The sequence below is a fragment of the Ranitomeya variabilis genome, chromosome 4, assembly GCF_051348905.1.
Source record: "Ranitomeya variabilis isolate aRanVar5 chromosome 4, aRanVar5.hap1, whole genome shotgun sequence".
In the NCBI taxonomy this organism is placed as follows: domain Eukaryota; kingdom Metazoa; phylum Chordata; class Amphibia; order Anura; family Dendrobatidae; genus Ranitomeya; species Ranitomeya variabilis.
In genome coordinates, this window is record NC_135235.1 from 659680456 (window position 1) to 659700278 (window position 19823).

A 19823-nucleotide genomic window follows, 5' to 3' on the forward strand; every position below is an offset into this window, starting at 1 on the left:
AAGTGGAAGGGCTATGGTCAGGAGGATAATTCCTGGGTGGTCGCCTCTGATGTTCATGCGGCCGATTTAGTTCGTGCCTTTCATGCCGCTCATCCTGATCGCCCTGGTGGTCGTGGTGAGGGTTCGGTGACCCCTCACTAAGGGGGGGGTACTGTTGTGAATTTGCTTTTTGCTCCCTCTAGTGGTTACTAGTTTTTTGACTTTGGTTTTTCTGTCATTCCTTTTATCCGCACCTGGGTCGTTAGTTAGGGGTGTTGCTATATAAGCTCCCTGGACCTTCAGTTCAATGCCTGGCAACGTAGTTATCAGAGCTAGTCCGCTGTGCTCTTGTCTACTGATCCTGGTTCCAGTTATATCAGCTAAGTCTGCCTTTTGCTTTTTGCTATTTGTTTTGGTTTTGTATTTTTGTCCAGCTTGTTCCAAATCTATATCCTGACCTTTGCTGGAAGCTCTAGGGGGCTGGTGTTCTCCCCCCGGACCGTTAGACGGTTCGGGGGTTCTTGAATTTCCAGTGTGGATTTTGATAGGGTTTTTGTTGACCATATAAGTTACCTTTCTTTATTCTGCTATCAGTAAGCGGGCCTCTCTGTGCTAAACCTGGTTCATTTCTGTGTTTGTCATTTCCTCTTACCTCACCGTCATTATTTGTGGGGGGCTTCTATCCAGCTTTGGGGTCCCCTTCTCTGGAGGCAAGAAAGGTCTTTGTTTTCCTCTACTAGGGGTAGCTAGATTCTTCGGCTGGCGCGTGTCTAGAATCAACGTAGGAATGATCCCCGGCTACTTCTAGTGTTGGCGTTAGGAGTAGATATATGGTCAACCCAGTTACCACTGCCCTATGAGCTGGATTTTTGTATTCTGCAGACTTCCACGTTCCTCTGAGACCCTCGCCATTGGGGTCATAACACTTGGCTACTCGTGTGGCCATCGCGAGGGTTTTCTGGTGGTCCTCGATTTCGTATGATCTGAAGAAGTTTGTTTCTGCATTTAAAGTTTGTGCCCATGCTAAGAGCTCTCATAATAATCGGCCGGCAGGGAATTGGTGCCTTTGCTAGTTCCTGATAGACCATGGACACATTTGTCCATGGATTTATCACCAATCTTCCCTCTTCTAAGGGTAATACTGTCATATGGGTAGTTTGTGGACAGGTTTTCTAAACAAGCACACTTTATACCCTTGGTGGCTTTACCTTTCTGGAAAAACCCTATCTAAGGTTTGTACATAATGTGGTTCGTTTGTATGGTGTGCCCTTTAGTGTGGTGTCTGATCGTGGAGTGCAGTTTGTGTCCAGGTTTTGGAGGGCGTTTTGCAAAAAATTGGGTATTGCTTTGTCTTTTTCGTCCACATACCATCCGAAGACCAATGGTCAGACGGAACGGACCAGTCAGTCGTTGGAACAAATTTAGCGCTGTCTTTCCACTTCCAGATAGGAGGATTGGTGTGATGCCTTGCTATTAGCAGAGTTTGCTTTTAATAACCGTGTGAATCACTCCACAGGCATCTCCCTTTCTTCTGCAATTACGGGTTCAATCCACACTTCGGGGAGTTCTCTCATTTGAACTCCAGGTGGTCTGGGGCTGTTGTTGCTGTACAGCAGTTGAGGGATTTATGGCAGGAGGTCCAAAGGAACATTGAGGAGGCTCAGAAGAAGTTTAAAGGTACCTTCACACTAAACGATATCGCTAGCAATCCGTGACATTGCAGCGTCCTGGCTAGCGATATCGTTGAGTTTGACAGGCAGCAGCAATCAGGATCCTGCTGTGATATCGCTGGTCGTTGGTTAAAGTTCAGAACGTTATTTGGTCGTCAGATCGCCATGTATCGTTGTGTTTGACAGCAAAAGCAACGATGCCAGCGATGTTTTACAATGGTAACCAGGGTAAATATCGGGTTACTAAGCGCAGGGCCGCGCTTAGTAACCCGATGTTTACCCTGGTTACCATCGTAAAAGTAAAAAAAACAAACAGTACATACTCACCTTCTGATGTCTGTCACACGTCCCTCGCCGTCCGCTTCCTGCACTGACTGAGTGCCGGCCGTAAAGTAAAAGTACAGCACAGCGGTGACGTCACCGCTCTGCTGTTAGGGCCGGCGCTCAGTCAGTGCAGGGAAGCGGACGCCGGGGGACGCGAAGGTGAGTATGTACTGTTTGTTTTTTTACATTTTACACTGGTAACCAGGGTAAACATCGGGTTACTAAGCGCGGCCCTGCGCTTAGCAACCCGATGTTTACCCTGGTTACCTGGGGACCTCGGCATCGTTGGTCGCTGGAGAGCTGTCTGTGTGACAGCTCTCCAGCGACCACACAGCGACGCTGCAGCGATCGGGATCGTTGTCTGTATCGCTGCAGCGTCGCTTAGTGTGAAGCTACCTTAAGGGTTTTGCAAACAGGAGACAGGTCGCACACAGCTAATATTCAACTCTATTTGTCATTAGTTTAATTTGGGTTCCTCTTCCACAAATGAAAAACCCAAACAACTGTGTTGGCTACATAGTTCTCCTCCTCTTCCACTTAAACCGCCACTTCCACCGCTTCCTCCACTTGGACCTAAAGTGGGTGCGGAAACTATTCAGGCATGTGCATGTGGATAGACCTGAAAATGGCTGTCCACCAACGTTCACCATCCAACCTTATGGAACTGGAGAGAATCTGCAAGGAAGAATGGCAGAGAACACCAAATCCAGGTGTGAAAAACTTGTTGCATCATTCCCAAGAAGACTCATGGCTGTACTAGCTCAAAAGGTGCTTCTACTCAATACTGAGCAAAGGGTCTGAATACTTATGACCATGTGATATTTCAGTGTTTCTTTTTTTAATAAATTTGCAAAAATGTCTACATTTCTATTTTGATCAGTCAAGATGAGGTGCAGAGTGTACATTAATGAGAAAAAAAATTAACTTTTTTGAATTTACTAAATGGCTGCAATGAAACAAAGAGTGAAAAATTTAAAGTGGTCTGAATACTTTCCATACCCACTATACGCCTGGTGAGTCTAGATAGCGAGTTTTAGTTTAGTTAAATCTAGTTAGTTTTAGTTCCATTAAAGAAATATAAAACAAAATCACAGAAAAATACAAAAATAAGAAACCAAAAAAATGTTGGAATACTCCTCCCGTGCCTCTTAACACCATACCGCTACGTCCACCTATTCTTTCACTTGGACCTATACCTCTTGGTTTTAGATAGCTAGTTTTAGTTTTGCAAATTCTAGGTTGTTTAAAGTCAGTTCCGTAACAAAAATAAAAAACAAATCAAAATAAAAAATAAACAAAAAAAAGTGTTGGATTACTCCTCCTCTGCCTCTTCCACCTATACTGCCATGTCCACCTGCTCCTCCATTGCAATACTTAGCATAGGGACAGGATGCAGTAGTGAGGGACAGTATTAGCTTTTGCAAGTGGGCAGTTTTTCAAAAACTCGAGGTCTCTCTCTGTACTCAGCATCTGTGTCTGTGAGAGTACCATGTGTAACAAAAAGTTTTTTATAATCTTTAACTGTGTCATTGGGAGTGATGTGCATCTAAACATATTTTTTTGTTCTTATGCAGCCATGTCTGTGATGGTAACGTGTCAACAGCTGCTGTATGTGTTCTTTAACCCATATCTGTGGGATTGCTGTGCAAAAAGCTGCTATGTGTATTCTTTAACCCATATCTGTCTGAGTACTATCCCTTTAAGCACCTCTGTGTACTCTGCAACCTTGCCTGTGGTGGTAGTGTGCCCTATTATCTGGATGTGAAATTTGTAATCAGCTTTCTGAGGGAAATATGGAAACATGCTCTGGATTCCTTCCTCCACACAACACACACAGAGAAAAAAACTGGCTGGACATTTAAGGCTGCTTTCACACTAGCGTCGTACGACGCATGTCGTACGACGCATGTCGTAATGCGTCATTTTGGAGAAAAAACGCATCCTGCAAAATTGCTTGCAGGATGCGTTTTTTCTCCATAGACTTGTATTAGCGACGCATTGCGACGGATTGCCACACGTTGCATGCGTCGTGTTGCGTCGGACCGTCGGCATAAAAAAAGTTACATCACAATGGGACAGCGGATGCGTTGTAAAACTGCATCCGCTGCCCTGTTGTGTTTTTCTTTCACAGTTTGCGTCGGTACGTTGCCACGTCGCATTGCGACGTACGACGCTAGTGTGAAAGTAGCCTTACTCCCTCCAGCCATACCCTGGAGGTGGAGATATGGTGGGTAAGCCTCCTGCCCATCTCTGACCTACCCACCATGAAAGCCAGACCCATATAGCGACTGGAATGCTCTCAGCAAATATCATGCTGGAGGATAAACTTATGGCTTTCATATCACACAGGAAAGCAACCTTTGCAACACATATCTCCCTTGACGTACGGCGCCAGTGACCCTGTAACACACCACACACTTTTTATGACACTACAAGTTGCCCCCCACAATATGTTACCATCCACTCCACCAGCTAAAAAATAAATACTGGTACTCCTTTATCCCCATTCTTGATGCAGATACATATGAACCCGGCAAATACCAGCGACGTCCTGGACAGGTTCCCAAAGATGAAAATTAGGATCTCAGACAGTTGGCAGGTACCATGGATGTATGAGGGTCTCTCGTTTTCTTTCTGCCTCAAATAAAATAATCCTTTTTTTGAGTTATTTGAAATGTGTGGAAGATGTCTTCTCTAGGTCTTCATCAATAAAGAGAACGTTCTCTTTCTTTCATTCTAAAACTGTGATTTTTCTTTTCACTTTAAAATCTTTTTTAGACATTTTTCAACAACCCTCATTAGTGGGATCTTATAACATATAAGCATTTGATTGTTCAGACGATACTCTGCACTACAGTAGTGCAGAGTTATTATTCCGGCCAGTCAGTGTAATATTAATGACCCCATACACATGAGATAACTGTTGGCCAAATGATCATGCTGACAGCTGTCTCTTCTGACTTCCCCATATAGTAAACCTTTCTGCTCAGCTGGATTTTTCTTTGGTTTCTGTGAGAGAGTCCTTGGCAGACTACTTTAGAAAGGCTTATCTTAAGGGTATGTGTCCACGTTCAGGATTGCATCAGGATTTGGTCAGGATTTTTCATTAGTATTTGTAAGCCAAAACCAGGAGTGGGTGATAAATGCAGAAGTGGTGCATATGTTTCTATTATACTTTTCCTCTAAGGCCGGAGACACACTGGTGCGAGAGACGGCCGAGTCTCGCTGGTTAAAAGCAAGCTGTGGCACCTGCATTCCGGAGCTGAGCGTGCAGCTCCATGTATTGCTATGGAGCCGCACGCTCCGCTCCGGAGTGCAGGTGCCACAGCTTGCTTTTAACCAGCGAGACTCGGCCGTCTATCGCACCAGTGTGTCTCCGGCCTAATTGTTCCACTCCTGGTTTCGGCTTACAAATACTGATGAAAAATCCTGACCAAATCCTGATGCAATCCTGAACGTGGACACATACCCTTAGGGAAAACAAAGGGATCAGCTTCAGAAATTAAAATTCCAGATCCTTTTCTCACCTGACAGCATCTGCAATTCCAGCCGACTTTAGTCTAATGTGTATAGGAGCCTTAAAAGTTTTGTTACACAGAATATTGCAAAATAACAAAATGTACCACCACTGCTTGGTATCTAATTCCGGCTGAGTCCCAAAGGACTTGCGATTCCTACAGCCAAGCAGTTGGCCAACATAGCTAGTGATTGGGAGCATGGATGAGATGTCTTAGGGTATGGCTCCACGGTCCGGAGGGGCGGCGGTATCGCCGCAGCGGCGAAGCCGCTCGGCACTAAGCCCCGCCCCCTTCCTGGGACGCGATGGTGCCGGATGTGTACAGTACACATCCGGGATCATCGCACCCCTCGCCATAGGGCCCTGTGATATGCCTTGCGGGGACGCTGCGTCCCCGCAAGGTGTACGGACATGCTGCGATCTGAAAAGACGCGCAGCATGTCCGGAGTCGCAGGGCCGCCGCGTGCGGGTTTCCACGCATAGTGGAGACGGGATTTCATAAAATCCCCTCCACTATGCTGGAACATCTGGACGCTGCTTGTTTGACGCTGCAGCGTCAAACAAGCAGCGTTTACTGACCGTGGAAACATACCCTTAGTCAGCAATTCAACTTATTTTCCAGTCCATGCAAGACAGAGAAGACAACATCTGCACGTTCTATCTCCTGATACATTTACCCTGAATATCTTCTGTAATTGTTTTATTATATTGGATTATTGGATTATTTATGATGTTACAACCACTCATCTTGTCCCCACTCAGATTCCTACAAGAACGGATCCTCCTAGTGGAGATCTTTTTTTCTGATTTACTCATCAAGGATGGACAGGGACAGGATAACAGAGAGGATATTACAACTCACCTTAGAGATCCTCTTCCGGCTTACTGGAGAGGTGAGAGATTCTGATGACGTCACATTACATCATTCTTATCTATGGGAATAACAGATGGACAGAACTGGAGAGGTGAGGACTCTGGAAATGTCTGTAGTGAGCTTTATTAATGTGTCTCTCCATAACCAGGATTACACAGTAGTGAAGAAGACCTCTAGTGACCACTGTCAGGACCCTGTGTCTGAGGGATGGGGAAGAACCATGAGCCCAATCATGGGGCCTCCACCTCACCCCCTGATACATGAGGACATCAATGACCAGAAGATCCTAGAACTCACCTATAAGATGATTGAGCTGCTGACTGGAGAGGTGACATTGCTGGGAATGGTGGGACATTATACAGTAACGCTATGAGGGATCGGGGTGATGACGGTATCATTGTATGTGTCAGGTTCCTATAAGGTGCCAGGATATCACCGTCTATTTCTCCATGGAGGAGTGGGAGTATTTAGAAGGACACAGAGATCTGTACAAGGACATCATGATGGAGGAGGATCCCCAGCCCCTCACATCACCAGGTAATGGACAGGACTAAATGCACACAGCCTATAATTATCTGTATGTAAAGAATTAATTCAGTCCCTGTATGTGTTTCCTCCAGTTCTATCCAGTAAGAGAACAACACCAGAGAGATGTCCTCATCCTCTTCTTCCACAGGACTGTAAACAAGAAAATCCCGATGTTCCTCAGGATCATAAGGTAGATGGAGAGAAGGTGTCATGAGATCTCCACTATGATGTGTAGATGGCGGTGAAGGTCTTGTGCTCAGTCTTGTTTTATCCACCAGTATTACCATATATACTCTAGTATAAGCCGACCCGAGTATAAGCCGAGACCCCTAATTTTGCCACAAAAAACTGGGAAAACGTATTGACTCGAGTGAAAACCTAGGGTGGGAAATGCAGCAGCTACTGGAAAATGTCAAAAATAAAAATAGATACCAATAAAAGTAAAATTAATTGAGACATCAGTAGTTTTTTTTTTAACTCAAATAGATAAGAATAACATTGCATTTTACATATTATAGTCTTGTTTTTAATATAAAATTTTGCCAGTATCAAAACCCCAATATTCCCACCTTATCCCTCCCCACCCCAATAAGACAGCTCACCTCTTTTAATAACACTTCCACCAATGATACTTAATGGATTTTATCCCAATTAGGACCGCATATGCCATGTTTTGTTCTCACCGAGTCAGGCCCTCAACTCTCCTATCCCCTTTACCTAACCTCTATCCCATTTCAAGCCACAAAGTCCACAGTTTGTCGAACATTTCTATTTTCCCTCTTTTCTTATAAATCCCTTTTTCCAATGTCAGACCCTGCTTCACATATTGAAGGAATTCTCCTCATGTGGGCGGTTCATCCTTTATCCAATTTTGTGCTATTACGTTTCGGGCCATATACAACAATCTGGCAATTGCTATCTTCAGGGTGTTATCAACTCCAATCTCATCTACATAACCCAGCAAACACACCGTCGGATCCCTTGGTTCCATGCATCTATACGCTCCTTCCACACCACTCAAAACCACCAATCAAAAAGCAGTCAGTCTCGGACACGTCCACATCATATGAAATATTCCAGCATTTACAGTCTTACACCTCGGGCATTCAGAATCAGCACGCAAACCTGCCTTATACAATATTTCCGGAGATTTGTAGACTCTGTGTATTATATAGAGCTGTGACAGCCTATACGGTTCACTTAGTGACAGCCGTGGAACCCACTCCAGCACCGACTCCCAAGTTTCATTCTCCAGTGGGTCCAGTTCCCTTTCCCACTTGGCTCTTGCATTTATCGGAAATCCCAATAGGTAAGTATGTAGTAAATCTTTATATAGGGTGGAAATAACCCCACTCGTAGTCCCTTCACCACACACATATTCCAACACTATATCTCCTTGGATTCTAATACATTCACCCCTGTTTTGAGCTCCAAATGCGTGTCTCATCTGCACATACTGATATTCCCCCGAGGGCCTGAGACCAAACTCCACCTGCAATTGGGAAAAGGATTTCAGCTCTCGCTGCTCAATTATCTGATACACGTAGTGAATTCCCTTGGCCTGCCACTCTGGTAATACCCCCAATGCCACAAACTCTGGTAAATTATTATTATGCCATAACGGGGAGAACCTGGTCAGACCCGTAACCCCACAAATTTATTTCAATCTACCCCACAGCTTACAATACAGTTTCCCCAATTCCCCCAGGGAACCATCTTCCAGACATTGTATTACTGGACTTCTTTTCGTCACCTTTTCCATCAAATGCTGTACCGCACTGGACGACACCTCATGCCCCCAACCCTTTAAATGCTGACTCTGGGCTGCAAGAAAATATACTTCAAGGTTGGGGAAAGCCAAGCCACCATCTTCAGAGACATCAGTAGGTTAAGTGTTTTTGAATATCCATATTGAATCAGGAGCCCCATATAATGCTCCATAAAGTTCATGATGGGACCCATAAGATGCTCCATATTAAAATGTGCCCCATATAATGCTGCATAAAAGGTTGATGATGGCCCCATAAGATGCTCCATAGAATATTATGCCCAATATAATGCTGCACAAAGGTTTATGGCCCCATAAGATGCTCCATAGAATAATATTCTCCATATAATGCTGTACAAAGGTTGATGACCCCATAAGATGCTCCATAGAATATTATGCCCCATATAATGCTGCACAAAGGTTGATGGCCCCATAAGATGTTCCATAGAATAATATGCCCCATATAATGCTGCACAAAGGTTGATGGCCCCATAAGATGCTCTATATCATATTATGCCCCATATGCTGCTCCATAAAGGTTGATGGCCCCATAAGATGCTCCATAGAATATTATGCCCCATATAATGCTGCACAAAGGTTGATGGCCCCATAAGATGCTCCATAGCATATTATGCCCCAGATGCTGCTCCATAAAGTTTGATGGCCCCATAAGATGCTCCATAGAATAATATGTACTCCCCTCTCATCGCTGGGTGCCGGAGGCCTGAGCAGGCGGGGACACCGGTGCGCTATGGGGGCCAGGTGTGGGAGTCACCACTGGCTCAGGACACCGGCACTTGTGATGTTCACCTGTCCCCGTTCCACCGCCGCACGCCGCTGTGTCTTCCGCGTCTCTACAGTGACTGTTCAGGCAAAGGGCACGCACTAACCACGTCATCTCGCCCTCTGACCTGAACATCACAGCCAGAGGATGCGGAAGACAGAGCCCAGCGGTGGAACGGGGACAGGTGAATATTGCATGGCTCACCCTCCCCCGTCATACTCACCCCCTCCTGTCTCTCTGTATGTTCCTGCTTCTCCGATGGTCTCCGGCGCCTGCCGCCAGCTTGTTCCTGTGTTCAGCGGTCACATGGTACCGCTCATTAAAGTAATTAATATGCGCTCCACCTATGGGAGTGGAGTCCCGTCCATATTCATTACTTTAATGAGCGATACCACATGACCGCTGAACACAGGAAGAGCTGCGGGCGCCGGAGACCATCGGAGAAGAGTGAAAGTGCAGAGACCGCACCGGGAGCAGGTGAGTATGATGTGACAGCTGCCGCTCCCCCTTCCTCGCCGACCCCCTGGGACAATGACTCATGTAAAAGCCGAGAGGAGCACTTTTAACCTAAAAAAATGTGCTGAAAATCTCGGCTTATACTCAAGTATATACGGTATATGTTTTATACTTGTGTAATGAGAACGGTGGAGATGGCAGGATTAGAGCTGATCATAGATGTGACTTCTCCATCTGTCTGTGACTTTTACAATATTTGTTTCAGGGTAAAGATCTGACCCATATTAGTACTACAGAGACATATGTGAGGGGTGATGAGCGGTGTAAAGAGGAGATTCCTACATATGACTACCCAGGTGAGTAACCGCTAAAGGCAGAGAGGTTACAGATTCTCCTCAGTCACTGGCTGACACTGCTTTATCAGTGGTCTTGTCCGGTCATATCACATTTGAAGGTCACCATTCTGCCACTAGACCACTGAATGGTCATCCGCTGTTGAATCTACGAGGTCAGAAATATCCCCCTTATTAGTAGAGTAAATTTAATGTAATATTTTTTCATGTTGTCCAATTGTGAATTTCTCTACAATAACATCAGAGTTTCCATTTATCCTGAGTTTTAAGTTTCTGTGAGAAAAGATCTGTCTAACTTCAAAGAGGTTCACAATAAATTACATGAAATAACGTTCCACCTATGCCATATGTCTAAGCTGTGCATGGTTAATGGCTCTAATGACTGGAATGAAAATTACTGCACAATCTCTCCTGAAACAGGGAGCACTAATACCTTTTTTTACCTTTCTAGTCAGGACTTATAGGAGCTCCAATGGTCCATCATAAATGAGTGCAACTCCTGTTTAGTGCACTATGTTGAAAAGTTCTCTCTAAATCTCTAATATTTCTTAAGGAAACTTATTTGACAGAAAATATTGTCCACTACGGTAGTTTGGATTGTTGACAGCTAGCAGGTCACATAATATAATTATCCAGAGAAGTCACAGTTTTTGTCTACAGTAGTTATTGCACAAAATCCTCTCATTTAAATCTGTTGCGTTTTCTGCTGCAGCCAGTTTTGTTCCTTACCAAGCCCCATATTTCTCATCTGACATGTGTCACTTTGTCACACCATGCCAAGTCACTAGCAAAGTACTGGAGGAGAGATATGTTTCACTGAGGTTACTAGCTTCAGTGATTTGAAACTTTGAAGTTTCCTCCAGCACACAATGTGTTGAGAGGGGTTAATCGGCCATTTTAAGGGCTGGGTTTTTGTGAACAACCATAGAGCGGGTGGGAGATTGTTCACTATATCTCCACTCCATGGTGTGGTTTGGGATATCAATAGCCAGCCTTTTGAGTCATTAGGGGTTCAGTAGACCTGGAGAATGGAACTCGAGTACTGTGTGTGTCCTGACAAGGAAACAGAACCAGTGTGTTTTTTTCCTGAATGGTCTGTTTTGTTTTTCCTTAGACCAGAAAGGCCTTGTTTATTTTTGCTACCTCGGCACTGGCTTACTCAGAACCCCCAATAAACCAGTTAGAGACTTAAAGAGACAGTGTTCCTTTATTTAACTCAGTGTGTAGTCCAGTGTCTTGATCTACCACAGTAGCAATAACTTTAAAATGCTTTAAGGGTAAGGTGGCATCAAAAAAAATTTTTTTTTCAGCAATTGACAATATGTAAAGAATTAATGTTTGCATTTTCTTTAAAATTCTTAGCATTTGTTTATAATTTAGTAAAGTGTGAAAAATAATTTTAAAAGGTTTGGTATTTCCACTTTTAAACACTAGGGGGAGCAGCTACTGAAATTTGACAAAAACCTAGTGTACAACTAGCTCACATTACTGCACTGCAGTAATTATGGGCTGAATCTGCTGACATGTGTGTGATGTCTGCAAAGTTATACTGACAAGTAGACAGTCACCGAGGATGGCAGGCAGCAAGGATTCTGTTGATTGGTGCTGCTCGCTATATCAGGCAGACATGTAGGGGGGAGAGGAGTGCATAGGAGGGAGAGCGATCCATGGGGAGTGAGATATGCAGGGGGGAAAGAAGTGCATAGGAGGGAGAGCAACCCATGGGAAGAGAGACATGCAGGGGTGAGAGGAGGTGATAGGAGGGAGAGCGACCCATGGGGAGAGAGACGTGCAGGGGGAGAGGAGTGCATAGGAGGGAGAGCGACCCATGGGGAGAGAGACATGTAAGGGGGAGAGGAGTGCATAGGAGGGAGAGCGACTTATGGGGAGAGAGATATGCAGCGGGAGAGGAGTGCATAGCAGGGATAGTGACCAGGCACAGGCACTTACCGAATGCCTAATCCCTGACTCCCTTGTCTCCTGCAACAAAAATAAAATAAGCCACAAATATTCCTCACCTGTCCGACAAGAAGATAATCCATAATGTCCCATGATGATCCTGATCACTTTAAGAGCAGTCACATCAGTGATATGACCGCTCTCAAAGACCGACGGTGATGCACTGATAGGAGGTAAGGTAGAGTTCACCGGAGTGCATTAGCTCTGGTGCTCTCCTTTTACGGCACCACTGCTGTATGGGAAAATTCTCACACAGCGGTGCCGTAAGTGAGAGCACCGAGCTAATGAACTCCGGTGAACTCTCATAGTGATGCAGTGATGCACTGGAGGGGAGATCACCTCCTGCCAGTGTATCGCCGGCGGCCGAGTAGAGCGGTCATATCTCCCGATGTGACTGTTCTACATGTGAGATCATCGTGGGACAATCTGGATTACCTGGACTATGGCAGACAAGGATTATAGGTTGGTTTATTATTTTACATTATTTCTAGGAGACGAGAGCGTCGGGGATTTGGTGTGAGGTGAGTATAATGGGTTTTTATTTTTAACTGTGAGCACAGCCGCCAGCAGATGATACTACTCTACCATCAGACATAGGCCAATGGGAGAAGTAGTCTCATCAGCTTTTTTTTACCGCAAGTCATCGCTGCGAGTCACAGTCAGCTGCGGAGTCACGCTGACATCTGTCAGCATGATTCCACAGCGCTGTGACCGACAGTACCGGCGGTGGCGTTACAGCGGGTGACGGTCGGTAGTATTACCGTGGGTGTGAGTAACAGCTGCGGGGTAATGGTGATATTTGCCAGCATGATCTCGCAGCGCTGTGTGTGCAATGACAGGGTAAACTAAAGCCTACAGGATACGCTGTGGGCTACAACAAAATGGCCACGATCTCCTCCCATAGCTGTGACCTGGACAGCCCAGGAGGGTGTGCCCAGATCACAGCTAATGCAGATACAGTGTTATAGATAGGGTTGGCATCTGACCACTGATTTCTATGCCCAGGGCAGCCGTATTTGGAAAGTGTAAGTGTCGTGCAGCGACTCTTACACTCTTGCAAAGCAAAATGGCAGCCCCCAGAGTCTGCAAAATAAATTTCTAAAAAAAAATATAAATACTGTGCACTTGAAAATATGTCATAAAATTAAGAAATTTAACATTTTTAGTTTTTTTTAATAATATAAAAATGCGGCACCTTCCTTTTAACCTGATACAAGCGATTCTAAGATTGTAGGGTTTTGCTTCCGTGACACATTGTGCTTTTTGCTACTGGTAATTTTAGCTTAATTTGTTTTGAATTTATTTATGGAAAAATCTGAAATTTGCCTATATTATGAAGAATTAGAAACTTTAAACATTGATGTTGTATTCCATTAAAACAAATAGTAATACCACACAAAATATTGAATAAATAGCACTTCTGTAGTTCTACTAAAATATCAAGAGCATTTTTCAAACATCCTTTTATATTTTTAGGACTTTAAAAGGCTTAAACAACCCATTATCATATGTACAAAGAAATTTACAAAACCTATTTAATTCGAGGCCCCATGACAGCACCACGAGAGAGGGGATCCGCCCTTCAAGGATGGGAGACCTAAAGACCTAAAAGGCAGCACCTCTCCCATGCATCAGTTGGTTTCCTGCCCTTGACGGGTGAACTTCTACAGACATATCTGTCGAAGAAGGAGTTATTCCCAAGTCTGGCTGGTTGGTTCAGGCAGCAGGGGTCCTCTGCCTCATCCTGTGCAGAGTCCCTGGAAGCACCACATTGGGCCAGTGGGAGTGCACGGTTGTGGACGGAGCAGGTATCCGGAGTACCAGTTCGGTAGCGGTCTGCCCCGAAGACAGATAAGTATGGTCTGGAGCCAGCTGGCGGTGTCTTCAGGCTGTGGCTGCAGGCTGAGGCATGCTCCCACGACGCATTCGGGGTGGGCCCTGGTGACGCACCCAGGGCAGGCCCATTGGACGCGTTCTGGGTGGGTCCTGGTGACGCGGCCCAAAGGCGCCCCGCATGGGCTGGTATCAGGTGGGGCATGCCCGGAGGGATCCATTTCATAGGAGAGCCTTACAGTGGGACGTCTTGCTTAATGACAGTTCTCTTAGGGGGGTACCTGGAAGGTATAATATCTATATCTCCATCCTCAATACAGTGCCTTGTGTGGTGGCTGGATTTCTCTAATCTATCCAGGTGGGTTCCCTGGGTGAATCATATATTTAAAGTAGTCACTACAGACGCTAGCCCTACAGTTGGGGGGCCCATCTTGGTGAGGTCATTGTCCAAGGTGGGATCCTATTCACACTCTTAATGGAAGTGGCAGATCGGATATACAAGATAGCAGATAACCATTTCCTGTCATTAACAGCTCTTCACATAAGAGGAAGAGAGAACATCAGAGGGGACTTTTTGAGTCGCAACAACTCAGGAAGGGAGAGTGGGTTCTTTATCAGGCCATCTTCAGGCAGATTGTGGAGATGTGGGGTGGTCCAAACATAGAGCTCTTCACCACCAGGGGGAACAGGAAGGTAGAACAGTTCTGTTCTCTTGACCCCAAAGAAGATCCACTGGTGGTGGATGACTTCCTTGTCCGGTGGGACTTCATTCTGGTTTATGCCTTCCCTCCGTTAGCCCTGTTGTCATTGGTAGTAAGGAAGGTCAGAGAGGACAAGGCATGGATTATTGTAATTGCCTCCTTTTGGCCCAAAAGATGATGTCTTTCGTGGCTGAGGACTATGTCAATCACCGATCCATGGTTATTACTGGAGCTCCCAGATCTCCTTCCTTAAGGGCCAGTCTGCCATCCAAGAGTGTCCAGCCTACATCTCACAGCATGGAATTTGAGAGGGCATTGTTGAGGGAAAAATAGTTTTCTTCTAATCTGATAGCCATTCTACTAAGGAGCAGGAAAGTGTCCACCACCAAAATTTACACCAGAACCTGGAAGAAATTTATGTCCACCTCAAATTCAAAGATTTTTTGGGGGAGGGGGAGTCCTTATAGGTCAGATTTTGGAGTTCCTACAAAATGGTCTTGAGATGGGACTATCCACTAAAACTCTCTAAGTCTAGATGTCTGCTCTGGGGACCCTGTTTAGTTATGATCTGGCAGGGAATTATTGGGTAGCTAGATTTATTAAGGCATCAGCTACAACTAGGCCCATACTTAAAGCGAGGATAATGCCACGGGACCTTAACCTAGTCCTAACAGCTATTACAGAATCACTTTTTAAGTCCATTGAGTCAGCCCCAATAAAGATTCTTTCCCTTAAAGCAGCCCTTCTCATAGCCTTGACATCTGCCCGAAGGGTTAGTGATATTCAGTCCATTCCAGAATCCACCATACACCCACTACTTGGAGGATAGAGTTTTCTTGAAGCCAGATCCATCTTACCTACCAAAGGTAGCTTCTAAATTCCATAGGTTACAGAAGATAGTTCTTCCTTCCCAACGCTAAGAATTGGAAAGAGGAGAAGCTCCATTCGCTAGATGTATTAGATTACATGTCAGTTATTAATCCTTGGAAAAGGGATAATTCTTTATTCGTGTCCTTCCAGGGTACTAGGAAGGGACTTAAAATTTCAAGAGGCACTTTAGCTAGGTGGATCATTTCATTAGCTTATACATCAAGTGGTAAGGCAGCATCAGAAGGTTTGAGGGCGCACTCCACATGGGCTGACTCCTGACCGAGAAGATGGGAGGTTTCGATCGAATAAATTTGTAAGGCAACTACATGGTCTTCTCCTTCAACTTTTTATAGACATTATATGCTTGATCTAGATGTCCCTTTCAACCTCACATTTAGGAGAGGGGTGCTTCAGGCTGTGGTCCCTCCCTAAATTCTTACCTCTCTGTAATTCTCTCATGGCGCTGTCATGGGGGATCGAATAAAGTCTTAGTTACTTAGCGGTAACAGGACTTTTTGAAGCCCATGACAGCACCCTTGTATTCCCTCCCGTCACGTGTGGGTGAACACTTCTTCATTGTACATAATCACTTTTGAGAAATTAGTTTGTTTGGATTGGCATATATTTTGCAATTAACCATGGAAAGTCCTCTCATGCTCTGTAATCCAACTGATGCGTGGGAGAGGTGTCGCCATTTTATGTCTGTAGGTTTCCTGTCCTTGAAGGGCGGACCTCTTTTATGGTGCTGTCATGGGCTCCAAAAATTCCCATTACCAGTAAGTAACTAAGACTTTTTGGGGACCAAATCACATTTTGAGTTATTTTTAGGGCCTATATTGTAGAAAATTGCACTCCTCATAGCATCATAAGCAATATTCAGGAAATGTACACCTAAAGGGTTATCACAATAAATATTGATATAGCTTCATTTTATAAACATTTTACAAGGGGAAATCGAAAAAAATGGACACCACAAAATATTTTGCAGCTTCTCCTAAATAATAATAAATATCATACTGTTTGGGCACATGACATGGCTCAGAAGGAAAGGTATGCCATTTGGCATTGGGAATACAGATTTTGCTTGAATATTTGGGGAGCACCATTTGCAGATCACCTAAGGTGCTTCATCTTAAGGGGTAGTGACTATTTTTACTCCACGGATATTCTCTGTAAACTAGCATACACTGGATGTTGGAGAATGAAAATTGCAAATATGCCATTTTAGTGCCCGATAAGTGGTGCCCAGCTTGTGCTTCTGGGGACACGCACACTGTAAATGTTTAAGTGGAGTCTTCTCGTTACTGCAATGCTAAACATGGAAGCTAACAGACTTTGGGCACACTGTAAGGATATGTGTCCACGTTCAGGATTGCACCACGATTTGGTCAGGATTTTACATCAGTATTTGTAAGCCAAAACCAGGAGTGGAACAAATAGAGGAAAAGTATAATAGAAACATATGCACCACTTCTGCATTTATCACCCACTCCTGGTTTTGGCTTACAAATACTGAGGTAAAATCCTGACCAAATCCTGATGCAATCCTGAACGTGGACACATACCCTAAGGCTCAGGATCGAGGGGGATATTTAGCTTTGAGACTCCAGATTTTCCTGAATTGGTTTACAGAAGCCATATTGCTTTTCAAAGTCTATTGATAGACTTTTAACTGATTTTGTCTTAGCAAATAATTGAATTTTTCTACATAACTTACAATTTCTTTAGGTATTTTCAGAATGTTACAAAAATATAATTCATCATAATTTATTTAAAAATAATGTTTTCTCTTGACAGATGATTTTAACGGGAGATCAGAGGGACAATTGGCATCTACAATTTTTAAATCAGATGACCGTGATATCAATCAAGATGTAACTGATGTCTATGCCACTATTCCAGATATACCGTCATCCTTTCACAGCAAAGATCTATCATTTGATCCTTTTAGACATTTGCTATCTTTTGATTCATCACAGACGATTAAGAAAAATAAAATTCACAAAAGCGGAGTTAAATATTGTAGTGCTCTGACAGCAAACAAGCAAATTTCAAGTTTAGAATATGAACAAAGTTTTACCTTCAAAACTTCTTGTGTTACACAACCAAAAATTCACACAGAGAAAGGATTTTCTTCCTCAGAGTATGGGAAATATTTTAACCATACATTGCAGCATGTTGGACAAAACAGAGTTCACACAGGGGAGAAGCCATATTCATGTTCAGAATGTGGGAAATGTTTTGCAAACAAATCACAATTTGATACACATCAGAGAACTCACACAGGGGAGAAACCTTTTTCATGTTCAGAATGTGAGAAATGTTTTGCAGATAAATCAAATCTTGTTAGACATCAGAGATGTCATACAGGGGAGAAGCCATTTGAATGTTCAGAATGTGAGAAATATTTTGCTGATAAATCATATCTTGTTGCACATCAGAAAAATCACTCAGGGGAGAAGCCATTTTCATGTTCAGAATGTGGTAAATGTTTTGCACACAAATCACAATTTGATATACATCAGAGAACTCACACAGGGGAGAAACCTTTTTCATGTTCAGAATGTGAGAAATGTTTTGCAGATAAATCAAATCTTGTTAGACATCAGAGAAGTCATACAGGGGAGAAGCCATTTGAATGTTCAGAATGTGAGAAATATTTTGCTGATAAATCATATCTTGTTGCACATCAGAAAAGTCACTCAGGGGAGAAGCCATTTTCATGTTCAGAATGTAACAAATGTTTTACATTTAAATCACATTTAGTTACACATCAAAAAACTCACACAGGGGAGAAACCATTTTCATGTTCGGATTGTGGGAAATGTTTTGCAGATAAAGCCTATTTTGTTAAACATCACAGAAGTCATACAGGGGAGAAGCCATTTTCATGTTCAGAATGTGGGAAATGTTTTGCAGATAAATCATATCTTGTTTCACATCAGAGAAGTCACACAGGGGAGAAGCCATTTTCATGTTCAGAATGTGGGAAATGTTTTGCATATAAATCAATTCTTGTTACACATCAGAGAAGTCACACAGGGGAGAAACCATTTTCATGTTCAGAATGTGGGAAATGTTTTGCAAAGAAATCAAATTTTTTTAGACATCAGAGAACTCACACAAAGTAGAAAAAAATGTTCATGTTCAGAAGGTCTGAAATATTTTACCAACAAAAGAAGTCTTACTAAACACCAAATATCACAAAAAGGGAAAAGTCATTCTCATACCTAGAAGGTCAGAAATGCTTTGCTCAAAAATCCATTTTTTTGTTGACCACAAAGGAAAGCTCACACAGAGAGAAATCATATATTTTTGACAAACTGTACAAAAGAATACATAACAGTCAATGTAATGACAATTAAGAAAATGAGAATGCAAGTGAGAACTTACATTTGAATAACAATAAACACAGTTACTAATATGCCTCTTATCTAAAAAGCATATTAAATGCAATATTCCGTCTTCATTGAATATTTCTCAGTTGTATATTTACAGTGGGTATGGAAAATATTCACACCACTTTACATTTTTCACTCTTTGTTTCATTGCAGCCACTTGGTAAATTCAAAAAAGTTATTTTTTTTTCTCAATAATGTACACTCTGAACCCCATCTTCACTGAAAAAAAAACAGAAATGTAGTCATTTTTGCAAATTTATTAAAAAAGAAAATCTGAAATATCACATGGTCATAAGTATTCAGACCATTTACTTAGTATTGAGTAGAATCATCCTTTTGAATTAGTACAGCCACGAGTCTTCTTGTGAATGATGCAACTAGTTTTTCACACCTGGATTTGGGGATCCTCTCCAGTTCTGTCCGGTTGGATGGTGAATGTTGGTGGACAGCCATTTTCATGTCTTTCCAGATGTTCAATTGGGTTTAGGTCAGGGCTCTGGCTGGAAAAGTCAAGAATGGTCACAGAGTTGTTCTGATTCCACTCCTTTGTTATTTTAGCTGTGTGCTTAGGGTCATTGTCTTGTTGGAAGGTAAGCCTTCGAGGTCCAGAGCACCCTGGAAGAGGTTTTCATCCAGGATATCTCTGTACTTGGGTGCATTCATGTTTCGTTCAGTGACAACCAGTCGTCATGTCCCTGCAGCTGAAAAACACCCCCATAGCATGATGCTGCCACCACGTTTCACTGTTGGGATTGTAGTGGGCAGGTGATGAGCAGTTCCTGGTTTTCTCCACACATACCACTTAG

At 43.5% G+C, this 19823-nt stretch overlaps 1 protein-coding gene across 1 annotated transcript in view; it reads left to right on the plus strand.

Annotated features, from left to right (window-relative positions):
- The window catches only part of LOC143767528 (uncharacterized), a 35257-nt gene extending 16060 nt beyond the window's left edge, over positions 1–19197 (plus strand). The window contains exons 6-12 of the mRNA XM_077255939.1: positions 4492–4572; positions 6253–6383; positions 6513–6692; positions 6775–6901; positions 6985–7082; positions 10166–10256; positions 17414–19197. Of these exons, the coding sequence (XP_077112054.1) occupies positions 6312–6383; positions 6513–6692; positions 6775–6901; positions 6985–7082; positions 10166–10256; positions 17414–18747 (1902 nt within the window). The 5' untranslated portion in view covers positions 4492–4572; positions 6253–6311 and the 3' untranslated portion in view covers positions 18748–19197. The remainder of the gene's footprint in view (positions 1–4491; positions 4573–6252; positions 6384–6512; positions 6693–6774; positions 6902–6984; positions 7083–10165; positions 10257–17413) is intronic.
- The last annotated feature ends 626 nt before the right edge of the window (positions 19198–19823 follow it).